Consider the following 18,801-nt stretch of genomic DNA (forward strand, 5'->3'; position numbering starts at 1 on the left):
GGAAAAAAGACAAGAAAAAAAAAAGATAAGATAAATTTAGTTAATATTTAAACCTACTTTAAACTCAGCTTTCAAGAACAGGTACTGTTGCAGAATTGTAGCTCCCAGATCAGATGAAAGCCAGTGGAAACATGTCAAGATAACTGAGGGGATAAAAATGGTGGACCAAGTCTTTCATGAGAAATAGAGACTCAAGCCCAGTTCTACATTTGTTAAAAAATAAATATAGTCCTATCAGAACTGAAAGAGAGGTCATCCACCTCCACAAATAAGATTCAGTATTTCTATAAAACTAAATACTAGCATAATACCTATAATGAAGTCAAAATCTTACAAATCCAGATTGAAGTGTCTTAAATCAATGATGGGCAACCTAGGATATACTATTACCCAAATGGATTTTTACAATTATATTAATTTATGTTCAAAAACATAAATGGTGCTTGGCCTAGGCCAAGAAGATGGGCCAAGCACAATGCTGCCTACAGTAGTCTATCTATTTGGTACTGTCACCCATAAGCAGCAGGAGGTTGAAAAGAAACACCACAACTCATAGCTGAGGACAGTCATATACACAATCCTAGTGACCTCCACCACACTGTTTTTGTCGCTTCTTGTCAGATGCTGGGGCAATTGGTAAAAAGTGAATTCCACTCAGGTAGAAAAATTCCACAGGGAAAAAAAAAAAGAAAAACATAGGACTGGACAGCCTCTCTTCATTTAGCTTCCTTTTCAAAATTATATGCTATGGTTTGAAATGTCAACAGGCAAAGCAAAAATGAATAAGGCAATTTTATTCCTGTATGATGGACAGAAGCTATCCAAGTGATACCTGATGCAATAGAACCCACAGCAATTAAATCACTGCTTATAGGTATTCAGAATAATTTTAACACCATTCTTTCATAATGTAACACACACACATGTACGCTCACAAGTCAATTAGAAGTAGGAAAAAATGGAAACCAAATCATTACACTGCAAACCCAAAGAAATAGTGTTTTCAGGATTGACATTTAAATCTCCAGGTTGCTACCTAACAACATTTAAAAATTATTCAGATGGATAAGAACCATAGATGTACATAACAAAATTAATCAACAATGTTTAAAACATCAGGATATATCTTACAAAGTTAAGTGCATCTGAAAAAGTTTTTACAGATCAGTGTAAACACACAGACACCAGAAAAACATACTAGTTGGAAAAATGTCACCAATACTTATGTTATTTGATTAACTAACTGTTCCACATGAATGATTCAAAATTGCAGAAAACTAAGACTCTTCCTTTTTCTGTCTGAATTTTTAGGACAAAAAGGATTCTAGCACAGGGAATACCAGGAGTCAGGGCATGGGCTGTCTGCCATCTATTTCTTCATTTGCTGCTGACTTCCATGACCTTGGAAGAATGACTTCACCTTTTTTGCTTCTGTTCCTCTTCCCACCATCTCCTTCTGCTGTCTTTTGTAGTCCTTGCCTTGGGGCATGGACTTCCGTTTCTTATGCAGTTGCGTGAAGCCAAATAGAATAGGCACTGACTGGTTCAAACTAATGAGAAATACTTGAATACTGATAAGAAAACGTGAGGCTTTAAGTTGTTGTAACTTCCAGAGAAGTAGGTTTGATTAACATTAAGACCCCAGCAAGATGTTCTCCTCTGGGATCTCATAAATTTCGCAGCCTGTTGGGACTTGGCTTCAGAACCTGTGGTATTTCATGGCATGAAGCCATCATTGCTCCTTTTCTAGGAATCTTTGTAACCTTGCAATTACTATAGTGTTGTGTTTTTGAACAATTACTGAAAACACCAGCAATGTTTGATTCATGAAACTTGAAAGAAATCAGCAACATTTTCCCTACCACTACAGTGGAAAGCAGGTATAAGCAAACCCGAGAAGTGTGGGAATGTCCCACTATCTGGAAGGAAAAGTCTTATAAAATTACTAGATATCAGATCTATGAACAGATCCAATGAGCTCCCCACAGTGAAACGTTAGTTGAAGCTATAGAAGAGTAATGAATGGTGCATTTGCAGGACAATTCTGTATGCACAGAAGTGTGGACATCAGAACCATAAATCCTGTCAGACAGTAATCATAGTATGGATGTAAATCAGGGTGTAAATAATTCTGTGAACTATGCAGTCCTCCAGGAATTAGCTCTTATTGGAAGCAACGTGATTTCCTGAAGATTAAAAAAAAAAAGATGTAGAGAAAGACATTGTAAATTCATGGATCACAGTGTACCAATAACCCCAACAAGAATGGCACATAAGCAAGAGTCCATACACTAAATTAATCTATTTTCATTTAAAAAACTATGCCTTCTGTGCATATGTGAACTTTCCAAGGCTCCTCTGTCAGCAGACAAGATTACCATGGATTTAAAAGTAACACAATACACTTTTATCCAACCTTTGTTCCTGAGAAGGCATTAGAAAACTCACACTGAAAAGTCTCAGATAAGTGCATGGATCTGGTGAAGCCATACCTGGTACTGAGATCTTGCAAAAGAACCAAGAGGAAAGTGTTATCTTGCAGTAATAGGGAAGTCTATGGACACCCTGTGTGTTCTATAATTCTCTGTTATCAAACACCTTGACACTACCTTTGATAGGCAGCAACTTCACTTAATAATTTGACATATATGTGCACTTTTCATCAGTGTAGTCAATGGAATTTTTCACCCTGTTTTTTTCACTGTGAAAAATTTTTCACACAGTGAAAAATACAGTGCAAGTCTGAGAGATTGGAGCCATCACAGCAGATGCTTTTGGACTTTTGCACCCAGACCAGTATGTGTGGACATCTACCTAATTACAAATTAAGTAGCTGATTTACACCTGCCCTCAGCACACTTGTAATGCTAGCCCTTGCTCCAGATAGATTGCTCTGGGGTTGCTTTACTGCTATCCTGAGCTGCAGAATGGAAAGCGTGACTGGGCCTGAGTAATGAATGACAGCTCCTCAGCCTTCAGGACTCTTCTGACAGACCTTTGGTACTACCTAAGGAGGAAGACTTGCTAGAAAACACCACTGTGAAATTTCCTCCCTAACAAATCATACTCTGGTCTTTCCAAGGGAAAACTTGTTTTCAGATGACCTGTTTCCTTTTGTACCTCTTATAATTTTGTGTTTAGGTATCAGTACTGCTTTCCATCTAGGTACAGAAACTGAAAATAATACCTTTCCACCTAGCCACACTCCTCTTTCTCTTCTTCAACTTGGTATCTGAAGATCTATGAAGCATACTGTCCATTTTATTTACGTGTTCCTGAGCTGTGCTCACTTCATTACACAGAAGACTTATTCCAGTAATATCACCAAATGCCTGAAAAAGAGAACAGACAAACAACAAATTATTATGGCAGCGTACAGTGAAATATCAGTGAACAGAGATGACTTTGATTGCACTTCCCCACCTCTCTCTTCTTACTTTCAAAATATTGTGGCTTAGAAGCTTTTTTGTGTGTGAAATTTTTTTGTCATACTAATAACCCCGCTTTACAGCAGCTTACATTTTAGCTTTCATGGTTCAGTTCCACTCCTAGGCCTTATAACAATTTTTATAACAGTTCTGCCAAAATATTATAAAGTAAAAGTTACTGTAAATGTATTCACTAATACAGATATAGCAGTGAGATTAGCAATTTAAACGCATGTGAAATGTGAATTCACCTAATTTTTTCTCAGATTCTAAATGCTTTAGTAAAACAGTGGAGTGGGGATTTTTATGCCCGTTGCTTTAATATTTTCTTCTTACGATATTCTTGACACATGGAGAAGATTTGAGTGAATAAGGAATAGACCTTCAAAGAGGAAAATTGTGGCCATGAGGAGAATATGATGTGTTATAGAACTAGAAATTGGTTAGAAGCCTCAGCTCCAGCTTGGCTGGTTAGTAGTTACCACATCACATTAGATCTTCTGCTTGTGTCATGTGGGTGGCATGTTGCACAAGAGTGCCCTGGCTCTGATTCCATTCACTTTCTGGAGGGCCCATATAAGAGAGATTTTACTCAGCTGAATGTGAGCAGAAATTTATGACAATGAGAAGTAACAGACCCTCAGCCCTGTCTAGCTGCTGTTACTCAAATGCTAGCACAGACAAAAGTGGATTGCTCAAGTAAAAAAGTAGTTTTGTAATGAATTTTTCTATTTTCAACCTGTTTTAGTACAGCTGTAATAAATTACACAAACATTAGTTTATGTACAGGAATAAGCTCCAATTTCTATTGCAGTTTTATGTACTTTTATTATTCCTCTGATGAAGTATCTTATATCCGCTTATACCATCCTCTTGATGAAGCATCTTGTTGTACGTCTGTATTTGGTACCTTATGAAGTTGGGAAGTGCTGTTACCTTTGGAACTGGCGTATACAGGTAAAGTAGAGGACATCCTCTGATCTTGTTAAAAATTCTGGCAGAATGTTGGAGTGATCTCGTGCATCCTACATCCTAGGCAAGTTTCCTCACAACAGGCTACACTGTCTTCTTACTTAGCTACTACTTACACAAAACACCTATTACTTTATTTTTAATTTCCTTCTTTTACAAAAAGAGGTAGTCTAGGTTTAGATTGTCATTATCTGTTATTATCTGTGGTATAAATTAACTTCAAGGATATCACCAGCGTGGCTTCACAACGCTTTTTCAAAATACAAACTCAAGAAGACAGAAGAGAAATAGGGCTCGTGAATCATCATTGAACTAACAGTAACAGCAGGTTGGTGGTTTTTGTTTTTTTTTTCTGTTGCACTAATCTGAAGAAAAACCCCATAAACATTCCCTAGATGCTGGAACACTAATTTCTATGAAAAAAAAAATACAGAAGGTGCACATAGTTCCTGTCTGTTGGTGTTGGTTAACACACCAAAACCTCCTACAGATCTGGTCATTCCCATACCCACTGACCAAAATAATGGAAACCCTTTGCTACACTTGAGGTGCTACTGTTTACTTGCATACTTTAAATTGAAGTTTGTATGGATATGTTAGATTTTTAGACTTGATCAGATGTTGTGCAGAGTTCTGTTATTAAATTCCAAGTTGTTTATGAAAGTAACTTAATAGCAGTAACCTTATGGTTAATCAACTGTGTAGGAAAGTTCACTGTGCACTTACTGCAGTGTAATTATAAAGTGAACAAAAACATAATTGATGCATTTTGTCAATCTCTGTAGCTGCAAGGTACTTTTTTAAAGTTTTTTTTTTTTTTTGGGGGGGGGGGAGGAGGTAAAATAAATTAATGCTGTATTGGCAATTATCCTTTGACTTCAGAGATTTTACTGCTGATCCACGTAAAACTACATTTTAAAACCACGTGAAAGATTATAAGCATTTAAGAGTACAAAATACATTCTGCTGCAATGAGTGTGTGTAAACTCACAACATAAAGCCATTCAGAAAATCACTGAAAGTACAGCACATCTAGGTGTTTAAAGTGTTTTAGAACTGAAAGGGAATAGTTTGGATACAAAATAACACTTTAAAAGTACCCTCTAATTACCAGCACTGATGTTTGTTATGCAGTACAACTACAGTGATATGACATTTTTCTCATGGGTGTTTCCTCAGACTGAATGGATGTGCTTTCCCATCTCTTCTGTGAACATTTGAATAAAGCAGCTCCAACTCCACAGGTCCCAATGGAAAAATAAATGTAAATAACCATGCCCTTAAAATATTTATGTGTATGTTGGCTGGGTATGTAGCCCTTTCTCCTCACCCTATGCTCTATGTCAGTAATAAAGAAGCCAGCATGATTTAACATTGAGGATTACATGTATGTAGAACAAGGCTATAATGCCACAGTGTAGGTATTTCTGTCATCTGCCAGTTACCTGAAAGCTTGCACATCCTGCTGAGAGCCAGTGGTGGACCTGTCTAATCACTCTCCTGCTTGTTCTGAGACCATGGCCTCGACTGCAGATAGACAGGACTTGTTGGAAACACATCTTGTTTCCCATGGCCCTGTGGGTTTCTGAAGCAGGGAGTAGACCAAACCTGGGATTTGAAGAAAACTGGAGAGAGGCCACATGCTGCCTTCTGTATTTCTGTCCTGCTGCATGAATCACCATAACCTTGACAGCAGCTGATAATGTATTAAGCCAGTTTCCATTTAAGACTATACCTCAATTTACTGGGAAATTAAAAAATAAAAGGACTCAGTCTTACACCTGAAAGAGTAAACAACCAGAAACTGCACGTATTCATGCATAACTTCTCAGCTGAGATGCAGTGTGTGCATCCTTTTCCTCTTTAGCAATGGGTTAGCTTAGCCACCACAAAGACATGGAACAAAATACTGTGTTCATTTCAGGACAGAAATGACATGTGCAGGATGAACTGAGTCAATTTAAGAGAAAAGCATACAAATTCAAGGTTTCTCCAGGAAATTCTTCTGAATGCTCTCATCTTTTCATTGGGGTGAAAAGAGCCACCTGGACAACTATTTCATGTCTTAAACTGACTATCTTCAATTGAGTTACATCAGTAAAGGAAAAATATATACTGGTAAATATAGCTTTAAATATTCTGATTTAATTCTTAGTTGCAGAGGAACTATACTGCCATGAACCTCAACTGAAGGTCTGTATCTTTGTAGGCTGTACTAATTTGATTGCTTATTCCAAGGGGAGTATCCCTTAGCTGACTTTTATCATGTATGATTCCCAACTGATTCCCAACTCAGTGTATATTGATATGAAACAATGGTGATCATCCTCCTGATGAACACAGTTGAAAAATATTACTTGGCTTCAACAAGGCAAGAATAGATCTCAGAGTCAGCAAGGCAGCACATGGTGAAGCCCGTTCAACCCAGGAATTTGTGCACATATGATGCATTTATGTGGGTGGAATTGTTCTTGCTACACAGTCTGGGGTAAACCTTTGCCACTCTAATTTGCACTCTGTTGCGCAGGGTGCAACTCAGGAAACCAACTCACTGTAAACTGGCTGTGATTGCAAATGATCTGGCATGATGCTGCTGAAGCCAACCAACATAAGGCAATTTACACCAAAGAATCACCTTTGCCCAATCCTCACGAGGAAGGCTTCACTACACACCTCAGCTTATCCAATACATGGTGTAGAAAGGCCAGATCTTTCCTGCTCCCTCTGCAGGGTCTGTTGATATGGTGAGGCCATTTGACAATGATGCCATAAGGTAATACATCGATTTCAGTCACTGAACTAGAGCAATCCTCCTTCTTTCACTTCTTCATAAATCTTTAGTGACCACTGCAGTAAGCACTCCTTATGCAACCTGTATGTGGGGATTCTGTATTCAACTTGGCCAATTCATTCCATTACCAAAGTTAGACCCAGAAAAATCTGCACTCAGATACATGCATAAATTCTACTGGTGCCAGCTGTATGGCTTACGTACATATAGGGAAAACAAAACAAAACAAAACAAAACCAAAAAAAAAAAAAACAGGACTAGTATTCATAGTAACATTGAGTATATAAAAAGAATTTGTGGAATTAAGAATAAAACATGAGGCAATTTGTTGATTTGCCCAGGGAATACATTGGAGTGACAAATCTGTGGATTATTCTAAGGTTGGTTTTTACTGTCATTATCAGATCCAAGAACTGTATATAAAAACACACAGTCCTTCACATGCTAAAGATATGGTTTGCTCAAACAATTGTAAAATATTCAGTATTCTTAAGATTAAATATCTGAATATTGCTTCTGAAAGAACAGCTGTCAGCTTAAATCTAAAGTCTAGTTTGTTTACTGGCTGTATTTTATATCTGTTAGAAAATGACACCAAATAGCAATAAAATTGTTGTAAGTATTCTACAGGGGAATATAAATGCCCTTTGGTTACAGTGTACATATCTTTATACATAATTCCAGTATATTTTCCCTAGAATTACGTTAAATATGTAAAAAGCCTTTTCTCATAAAGGTAAAATGCTAGATGTTTCCAAGCTGTAATTTAGCATTAGTGTCAAGATTGCTTCAGAAAATAAGCTATGGTTACTGTTTCATTCTTTTTAAGTGTCACTCAGTATACCATATCTGATCTTGTATTCAAAATAAACTTATATGATTTTATTCACTTTTCCAGAAATGCAAGAGAATTTAGACATAATTTATAGCATATGGATTGATGTAAATAGCTTAAACTAAGTAATTGGCTGGTCACCTATGCTGTCTTATCCTATTACTACTAGGTACTTCTCAGATAATTAGGGAAAACAGACCTCTTTTATCCAGGAAGTTTAAATCGGATGAATCCTTGTGTCATTTGTGTAGATTTATTTGATAGATAAAATCATACTATACTAAAAGTTTTTCTACAGTGCTGAGCTTTACTAGGCCTTTAATAAGAAACTGATTTTTTTGCTGAGTTAAAGTGACTTATCTTTGACCTTTTAATGAGAAATCAACTCCAGTCAGCAAAAGTTGAGATAAAAATCACCAAGTTGGTGTTATCACCATGTAGACAGCTAAACAGTTATCACTATCATTAACTTTTCTGTGCACGGATTTCAAATACATTTAAAATGCTAAAAATAATTTCCTGTATATTACAATAACATAAGATTAATGAATGAGGGAAAGCATGAAAAGTGATTTATTTTGGGAAGGTCATTTCTTGGTTAACCAACACCTAAATTGAAAACTATAAAGGAGAAATATATTATAGGTAAAATGGAAAATGGGTTTTACTACATGAGAATTCTTAGAGTTTTACAATGCTTATGATAAAAAGGACTACAGTTACAAGTTTAACCTCTATAATTTTTATGCTACAAATTAAAAAAATCTTTTTATTTAACATTTCCATGGCAATTTATACGTGTCACCTTGTACTTAATGTTCATTTTAAAACAGTTATTTTTGCTTTCTGCTTAGGAAACCTATAAAACTACTTCTCATACCAGACTATATATATATGTGTGCATGTGTGTGTATAAAAATACACATATATTATCTACCAGCAAAGTTAGACCTTTAATGGGAATACCATCCCTAGAAAAATATACATATTTTAAAGCAGTTATTACATAGAGAACCATTTATTCTTGCACAGTATACTTCTGTACATAGCATTTAGTAGCAGGCCTCACTTACCGTAAAAAAGTAATAATAATAACATCAAAGTGACTTTTGGCTCCTTGGCTTACGAGAAATTCACACTGAGTTCCTTGCTGAACTAGGACTGTAAGAAAAACTTGCCTTTTTTTTTTCAGTGAAGTAAAAATGATTAGTATTAGGTAGCTAATATAGTGTAAATTCCTTACAAGCAGCCAAGGACGCTGAAGCAAAATTATGCAGAATTCCTTTTATGTCTGTCAAAGAATATTTGCAGATAGAGAAAGATTGGTTTGAAGCACTGAGGTTGAAGTCACTGAGAGCTGGACACATGAAATTGAGGAAGAATTCGTCCTTGTGATTTAAATAATGTTCTCATATGTCATGTATCCTTGAGGAGGGACATACTGCCACCCCAATAACCAGAACTCGCTAGCCTGCACATACACCTCAGTTAGTTCAATGCTAATAAACTACATTTCATGCTCTCAACAATGTTTACATTTGTACACACTTCTAAAAGTTTCTGTGCTGTTTTCTGCCAAACTGCTTGTTTTCTTGTAGTATTGAAATACACATTGTTTCTGTGGAAGACTACCAATACCAAGCAGCAATCATGCTGTAACAACAGTAGGTGCTGCACATCTGATTGAAGGACATCAGTCCCCAAATGTCTGAATTAATGAGGTCCCATTCTAGTAATTAAGAAGAGGTGTTACAGCTCTTTCAGGTATGATTCCAGAAAGTCATTGAAATTAAAAAGCCAAAGCCTTTTCATTTTAATGTCTTCAGAGTTACATGTCCTCAGAGTTTCTTAATAAAAGTGAACAAACAAACAAGAAGTTACACTGAAATAATTACATTTTCACCCTCAGTGGCTTACTGTACTAAAAAGGAGGACTGTTTTGCAGGAAGAAGATTCATGCAACCCCCAGTTCCTAGATGTTGTTGAATTACATTTTGTATTCTGCAGTTATATGAGGAAAAAAAATAATATATATATATTATTTTTTTATATGTATATTATTCCTGAAGGGCAGCAACAGCAGCAAGTGACAAAACCCCATAACAGACCCACAATGGGTTTTTCTCACTCTGTTCTTGCTAAGGCCCTGGTTCTTGTACCAGAGAGAAAATGGAACCTTTCCCACAGAGATTCCAATGCAATATGGAAAATGGGAGACTTTTAAAATTTCCTCTCAGTGTACAAATGGAATATAACTTACCACTAGTGAGTGCATAGTCTTAAAACTCATTAACTTATAAAACATCCCTAATTAGGGACTGAATTAGAAAGCCATGACCCATAAAACACACAAATGTAACATTACATTCATTATCGGCTAAATGTAAGATCAGGATGTAAGTGTTACTGAAATTATTAGTCGAGCATGTTTCTGAATTGTAATTGTATTTAGGTCTACAAATATAAATGCAGCAAAGCATGCATTGATCTCCTAAATTAGAGGAACATCTTTCAAGATGCTGACATAAGACACAGCCATGCAGATTTTAGGCAAAGACAGCATTGTGGTATAATATGGGAAACTATAAAGAAGTGGCTTGAGCCATTCATGTTACACAGTGCTAACTTTGTTGATGCTGATCAGCATCAGTTTAGAAGCTGGAAGTTTCTGGGAAGCTCACTTGGGAAACCAAAATAAAATTATATGGAAAATAACAGATATACAGAAAGGATTAATGAACAGAACCAGTACATCGAGTTAAGCTTGGTGACACATGCTTGAAGACCTTCCTACTAGGAAGGAGGATGAAACCTGATGTCCAAAAAGCTGAGAACTTAACTGGGACAAAACATTCTGCACAGAGCTATCATTTGTAACAGGTGGGAAGTAGGCATGGGGCTGCATTGTTGACCTCAAAACAGGGAAAAGGCCTTCTAGCAGAAATCTGGCAAATGATTTGTACAAGGAGCTTTGGTAACAAACTCAGGCACAGACCTGGATTTGCAGGTTTTTTTGTGTTAATAATTAATTTCTACTTCATGTAGGCCACATGCCTTCTCTTGTTTTCTTTGGCCAGCTCTAGGACTCTGCTGTCTTCACTCTGGTGAATCACAAGTTCCTGGGGCACAGTATTATTCCTTGAGGACTGTTTCCTTTAAATTAAATTTTCTTTTAAAAGCCAAGTAGGGCAAAGACATTAACAGTAAAATATTTTAATGAAGAAAGCAGCCTCACAACATTAAACAGAGGAGCAGAAGCAACTTTTTCCGCATTCTGGAAAGATATACTTGAAACTTCAATTTAGAAGTGAGCAACTGAAAAATCTGTATTTCAACACCATTTGTGCTGGCTTCCTATAGTAAGCAGACCTCTAAAATGATGCTTCCACTTCTCTGGGTGGATAAAGTAATATGCTTTCATTTTTCTTCCTCTTAGATGCCAGTGTTTTGTTTTGTTTGTAAGGTCTCTCAACTCAAGGCAACAAGGAAATGAACCTCTTCTAAGCACTTGGAACAAAACATCAATTCAAGGAACAAAATGGAGTCTACGAAACACGTAATAGACAATATTTTTTAACTACCATCCTGCATTGAATTTTAGTGCACAAACTGCTTACAGTGGGCCTAAAAATATGACAACATCCAGGATTCAATCAAAAACTTGCAAGAGGCCAGTAAGTCATATGATTACTGTATGTCAGCTCTGTGTCTGAAGAAAAAATAAATAATTCTACCATACCTGTAGTTGCATATCTGTGCACACTGCTTACATAGTATATTTATATATAATAATTCCTGTATAGAATAACCTTATGTGTTTCTTAGCAATATATATTTACAAAATATTTTTTGTGTGTAGTTTCAATATATATCTTCCATAATTTCACTTAAATTACTCTATAAACTATAATAAATTATTACTTTGCATGGTAAATGCATTAACTCATTAATTTTATAATACTGTTTAGGAGTGAAGTCTTCCTATAGAAGATCTCAGTGTATACTTCATGAAGGGTCTATTTCCTGCTTTGACCCTGACCTACTTCGTAAGTGCATGCCTTTGCCTTCAATATCTGGATGTAAATAATCTGCTTGGACCTACCTCAACAATAGCCCCATCAGGCAGCCTGAGGAAGTGTCTGTAGAGTTGCTGGAAACCGCTGAGGTGTACGGTGAACACCGACATGTGAACAGTGGTACCTCTTGAGGTAGCTGCCGAGTCAAAGATTCCATCCTGGTGCTGGAGGTCACAGATGGGGACACCAGACTTGCTGGCATGGTCCTTCCAGATGTAATCATACACTGCCACCTAGTGAGACAGAAGGCCCCCCCACACACACACATGCGCACACATACAGAGTCGTCGTCCACCCCCTCCTCCCCCCCCCCCCCCCCCGACAAAAGGAACATATTTAATTAACTTCTGGCAAGAGCTTCACCGATTTAAAATGATTTTACAATAAATCTGCAAAGCCTGTACCATATGCAGGGCTTGCACACCGTTCTCTACTACAGATTTTTTATGACATAGATCTAAATAGAGGAGCTAGACAAATCCCTGGTGTATATTCTATAAAGTTAATTCTGCACAGATGAAGCTGTAATTGACTCCTGTATTAACGAAAAGTAGGGAAATCAAGCAGGGTAGGTTAAACAATCAAATGGCAATGCTGTTTTAAAAAAAAAAAAAAAAATCTTACTGATAATTTTGTGAACAAGTGTTTGTTTTTCTCTCTTTGAGAAGCCTTTGCTCCTTTACCCATAAGCACTTTTTAGTCTCTGATCTCTGTGTAGTATTAAAATAACCTTGTGCTGCTACTGAATTGTAGATGAGGAAGAGTGAATAAGGTGTATTTTAGTGTGTTGTATAAAGCAGATGTATTGACACAGTTACCTAGTTTCCTGTCTAGCTGTAAACACGTTTGCTTGGGTAGGTTTCGTACCTTCTTGTGTCAGTCAGAACTTCCATTTAACCATTTCCATGTTAATTCGGTATGCAGGCTGAGCATAATTCAAAATTTCATCTTGAACACAGCACACAGTTTAAGCACCTCATATCCTTAACTAGAACTGATAAAGAGCAGCATTTCTTTTTATACTCCCACTCAAAAGTAAGTGTTTTAACCCTTCACTTTTGCAAGGGAAACCTTAGTATAACTCTTTTTTCCCCATGAGACACCACTCCAGTTTACAGTAGGAAGGGATTGGTTCACTGTGAACACTGCATCCTTCTCTGCAACTGTTTTGTCCATTTCAGCTGCAACTGGGGGCCATGATTTTCACCAGCAGGGACTTTTGACTACCTTCACTCAAATAAATAAATAAATAACCACCAGTATTTTCAGTAAGTGTCAGAGCTGCGTGTAATTTGCAGCATGTGATTACCATGTTAGAAGCCAACTCTAAGTTGTTCAAACCTTGCCCTTTGCTGGGGTGAGAGTCTCCTTTATGAGTTCCTAGTTTTGTCTGCCAACCCTGTGGTACTATATCCATATGGGAACAGATACAGCATCAGGAACCTGTGCCTTGCCACCCACCTCAATAGCAGATGGATCAGTAGGGTAACAAGGAGTCAGACAAATCCCCCCCGCCTCTTGACACATTTCAGGTCTGGTGAGCTCCCTCTAAGGACATTTATATAATTAGCTAAGAGAACTTAACCATACTGATTTGCACACTCTTCTCCCTGAAAGCACAGCCTGATTGTGAGACAACTGAGAGTGAAAAATCACCACCAAAACTGATGATGCCATGCTAAGTTGCATCACCCTAGTCCAGGCAAGGCATGGTGAGAATGGTAAATGGAACACTTGACTCGTACCTTTCTCAAAGTTATCCAGTACCATGATTTTTTTCTGATGGCATGTTCAGCAATATGCAGGCACATACAATGACCAGAAATCAACCCCAGGAAAGGAAAGAGCAGCCACCATGATATTGAACTGGGACTGGATTTAGACTCCCTTGGTCTGAAGGACCATTTAAAGTCCCTCCTTGCTAAAACCATCCTAAAGTATTCAGTAGAGAGATGTCCACTGCCTTGAAACTTTCAAAATGTGTTTCTGTGAAGTGATAGGTCGCTAGAGAGCTGCAGTGGCCTACATAACCTGAAGTAAGCTCCAAAAGTAAACTCTGCTGTCATCTGAAATCTCTATCATTAAGTTAATCAAAAATGTCCACTCATTTCCACAGGAATACAATATGAGTTAATAAATCTACTGAGACAGGCTAGTCAAGAGACTGTGCATATAGGACATGTCAGAGGAACTGAAGTTAGCTATGATCTAGATTCACAAGGGCTGACAAGAAACCACAAAATGCCAGAACAGTGTACAGTAATCCTTAAATGAAATTCATCTTTCAGCAGAAAAACACATTAAGGATGGTAATTCAAAGATAAAAGAGGCAGGCCAGAACAGGTTCAAATGCTGACTATTTCACAACATAACTTAATTAAAGCAGGAGTGTGAGGCTGTTAATCGCTTTATAATAGTTCAGCTTGAAATGAGGTCTGATGTGATTGCCCTTATAGTTTATTTGTTTGTATTATATCTCAAAATGTTATGTAGATTTAACTGGTCTTTTATTGTCTTTTCTGATATTTTATTGTCTTTTCACTGGTCTTTATTGTAATTTTTTTTTCACCTTTCCATCCTCACATCTTTGTGCAAGTACGCAATGAAAAGAACTGGGAGGAAGGGTCATAAATTTAGGTCAGATCAGATGATTTAGTAAGTCTCATGTGGGTTAAAGTCTTATTAATAATTTTAATACATTCTTCTTTGACAACAATGATTTCAATCACTGCTCCTTTAGCGTACAGTGTGACGTAAAAATACAAAGACTTTTAAAGGAATACAACATGCTTCTCATACAAAGAAGGTAAATTATATCACCTTTTGGAAGTTATAGTATATAACCTAGTGCAAAAGCAAAAAAATATATTTGTAAGTATAAATACAAATTTATTTTGTTACATATCATGCCATATTAAGTGTATAGAAATAATGTTCCTGAAGTAGGACGTTATCATTTTAAATACAAATATATTAATAAATATATATTTATAACTATATTGCACACATGATACCCAGCAAATTAGTACTAATATTTCCAAAGTCAGGATGCAGAAAATGGGATGCTAAAGTTTTAGAGTTATCATGAGCTTTTCTATTATACAATGGCTTTTGGAAAAAAAAAAAAAAAAGAAAAAAATTTCTCAGATTACCTCAGCTACAGTAGAAAAGTGAGGAAGACTGGAGTTCAATGTCATAAAAAATATTTTTATTATTTATTCAAGTAATTCTTAAAAATTTGAGAAATATACATATCCATGAGTGTCTAAATGCTTTACTGTGATTGGTACTGATTCTTAACTGCTTACAGCACTAACATTAACAATATCATGTGAATCAATTCCAGTCTCATACATTGTAAAATGTGTGAAGAATGCTTGAAAGCAGCATTCAAAGAAAAGACATAGAATAAGCAATACGGACCAAACCAACCAGCTGAGAATGGGCAGAACTGCAAGCTGGTCACGACAAATAATTAGCAAAAGTTACAAGCTGTTAACTTTAGGCAAAAGAGCAAAAGTGATGAAATTATGGAGAAAAAAAAAAAAAAAAGACATCAAAAGTCGAGGGTGCTGTATTTACTTCAAATAACTTTCATAAACATGGTAAGTACATTTTCTGTTGTAACAGTTGTAAATATGGGAATTGCTGTCCTGGAGGCAATCTTCGTTAAACCAGTGTAGTTCTACAATTGAAAAAAAAAAAAAAAAGCTGGCTAATATTAGCCTTTGAGGGAAGCTCAGCACCCCCTAAGTACTGCAAACCCTGTTGCTTTTTCTAAAAATCTTGTAACTGAAAATAAGAACTATTTTGTACATGCAAGCTTATGTTAAAATGCCTAAAATACCCTTGCTGCCCATGTCAAATGTATATTGGCTGTATCCAGATCCGGGTCAGGCTACCTCTGAACTTTACACTTAACTGGCTGTACCAGTGGCGAAATTTTCCAAGCCATCATGGGAAGGCTGGGGTGCTTACAAGAAGCAAAAAATATTTTGGTTCAAATAAATCACAAAAATGGAGAAATGGAAAGCACGAGGAGAAAGGCACAAACAATAGGAACTATTACAACTGCCAAGAAAGCATATCATCATGAAGAAGTCATGACCAGTTACACCAGTACATCTCCCCTATTTAATCCTCACATGTACGAATACATGCATGCATGTGCTTAAATATATATATAGTGTATTTTGGTGGGGCAATATTATATGCTCTTGTGCCTGGAACTACAATGAAGTGTGCAGATATCTTGGGTTACTGAATGTCTTTAGTCTCCTGCTGGCAAAGGGTTTATGCCAGGCACAAGTGCATCACTTAGCAACCTCTCTTACCCCTGAGTCTAAAGAGCCAGATCTACAGCAAGTGCTTTTGAAGCAGTGCAATATCCCCCCCTACAACTGTCTGTAGTAACTCTCCAGACAGATAACTTGTTTCTAAATCTTTCTATCTGTGAACATAATGGACTAACATAATGGACCAATAGTGTCTGGGAATTGTTTATTTCAGTCAAATTATGAATGCCTGAAGCATTGTTGTTACAGTCTTTCCTGATTTATTTAATAAACTGACATGGACAGACTGAATGATGAAAATAACCATATACAGAGAAAAACCTCTTTGTAAACAACTGAGGAGAAAACCCAGAATAGATTTATGGCAAGCTGCTTAGCATTATAACACTAAGAAACAGCAAAGGATTTTTTTGTTTGTTTGTCTCTGAATTGTGATAGCATCATGTTTCTGGATATGTCCAAATGGACAGTGATACAAATTTTTTATAGGGGACAATTTTGATCTCCTGTGTTTAGATATGACAAAGCACAGTCACATACTTTTAGCCACAGTGCACCCACCACTAGTACAGCCTGCTGCTTACCATCCGATCATTTCAGATCTAAATCTTACATGGTTTTAATTCTCCACACTTGAGCCATCTACAAATAATATACAAATACAGAAACAGACTCTTCCAAACAACAATAAATTTGAAAAAGGTAATCCCAAGACTTAAGTCAAGAACTGATGCTCAGTTCAGCAAAAGCCTTGTCTGAGCACAAGGTGAGTGAAAATTAAAGGCTGTAGCTTTTTTGTATTTCCTTGTGTATAGCAGTGCCTTTGTCCATTCATTTGCCCTAAGGAAAAAAGATAAAATGCATTCCCTTTCTATTCCAGAGAATCCTACTCTATTCCAAGCCCAGAATAGACTTGGTTCAGATGGGTAAGAGAAAATCTCTCTCCATGCCTCATTTCCCAAATTTATAAGGGATGCTGGAATCAGTTACTTTAGAAAGCATCTTCAGTAACTTCAGACAGGATTTTATATACACAAGTGTTTAGGAAATGCTGTTTTCCCTATGGAAGTCAGAATTTAATGCATACAAGGGCATATCTGTGTAAATAAGAGTGTCTGTTGTTCATTATCTGCTCATCAACGTTTGCTATTCATTACTCATCTGTTTACAAACGTAATGTAGTCAGAAAGCAGAAATAATACTATATGACTTTGGTGACCAAACATACACTAAAAACAACAAATAGTAAATAGATTGACAGCGCAGTTCATCTTATGGGATAAAATAAGCCCACACAAGACATTCTGCAAAATTTTTTGAAAAACAAAAAACAACAGCAACAACAACAAAAAAAAAAACACCCTGACAGATCTGTAGAAAAATAATGTGGTTCAAAAAGAATCTGTAAACAGAAAACAAAAGAGCTAAGCTTGTTGATTAACCTATTTACAATGAACATTGTATGTTAAATATTTACTGTTTGGAACAGATTAAATATAGAGTAAGTAGTCTAACTTCTAAGGTAGTTGAAAGAAATAAAACTATGTTCACAGATTTCCTTCACCATGTCCAAGACCAGGTGCATGTAAGATGTATGTCTGGATATAAGCATGCTTTTACTCACCTGTGAATTATTTCAGATGGAAAGAACTGTTCCTGGCAGCTATAGAACATTTTTAAATCTGGGACATTTCATGGGCAGCAAATTAGTGGAGAACTTAAAACTTAAACACAACTTAGACTGTTGGCTTCTAGCTGCATCTTCTTCAGCTGCAGGAAATATTCTCCTGTGAAGAAGGCAGGATTGTGTGCCCTTGGGCCAGTGGGATAGAACACAATGTAAGTTGCACTCTTGTGCAGGGTGTGTTTTGTTGAATACCTAAGTCTGGGTTTTAAATAGATTTTTTGTTTATTTTTTAATATTTTTCTGACAATAACAAAATTGCTGTAAGTTTTTTGTAAGAATCAGAATAATTTTCTTAATTTGCCTTCTCAGAGCCAGCTGTGTTTTCAGGCAGATGAAAGAGGACTAAGAAAAAGGTGAAAAAAGAAAGCAAATTTCAACACTTCTGATTAAACAAACATGCCTTCTGCTTAGAAATACTGTCATTTCTTTCTGATCTTTCAGTAGTTCTAATGAGCGTACTGACTACTTCAACATGACTATTAATTATTAGCAAACAGATTTAGTACAGAGACATCTAGAAACTTTTGTTTGCACTGTGGCCCCATTGCTCTAGCTGCTGTGCAAACAGGTAGAAGTGGACTGCTCCCAAGAACAAGGAGATAACATGCAGCAAGATCAAATCAGTAGCTGTATTAACACATGTACGTATTTGCTTTAACTTTCCCTAAATCATCTGTATTTCCCCCAAATCACCTGTAATTAGCTGCCTTCTTGCAG

At 36.5% G+C, this 18,801-nt stretch overlaps 1 protein-coding gene across 3 annotated transcripts in view; it reads right to left on the reverse strand.

Annotated features, from left to right (window-relative positions):
* Nucleotides 1–779: 779 nt before the first annotated feature.
* Nucleotides 780–18,801, reverse strand: part of LOC110352209 (uncharacterized) — a 218,199-nt gene continuing 200,177 nt past the window's right edge. For all 3 annotated transcript variants that reach the window (XM_072033095.1, XM_072033096.1, XM_072033097.1), the window contains 3 exons: nucleotides 12,129–12,335; nucleotides 3,188–3,332; nucleotides 780–2,186 (listed from right to left, as the gene is read on the reverse strand). In XM_072033095.1, coding sequence (XP_071889196.1) covers nucleotides 2,158–2,186; nucleotides 3,188–3,332; nucleotides 12,129–12,335 — 381 coding nt within the window. In that variant the 3' untranslated portion in view covers nucleotides 780–2,157. The remainder of the gene's footprint in view (nucleotides 2,187–3,187; nucleotides 3,333–12,128; nucleotides 12,336–18,801) is intronic.

The sequence above is a fragment of the Anas platyrhynchos genome, chromosome 2 (assembly GCF_047663525.1).
Source record: "Anas platyrhynchos isolate ZD024472 breed Pekin duck chromosome 2, IASCAAS_PekinDuck_T2T, whole genome shotgun sequence".
Lineage (NCBI taxonomy): Eukaryota > Metazoa > Chordata > Aves > Anseriformes > Anatidae > Anas > Anas platyrhynchos.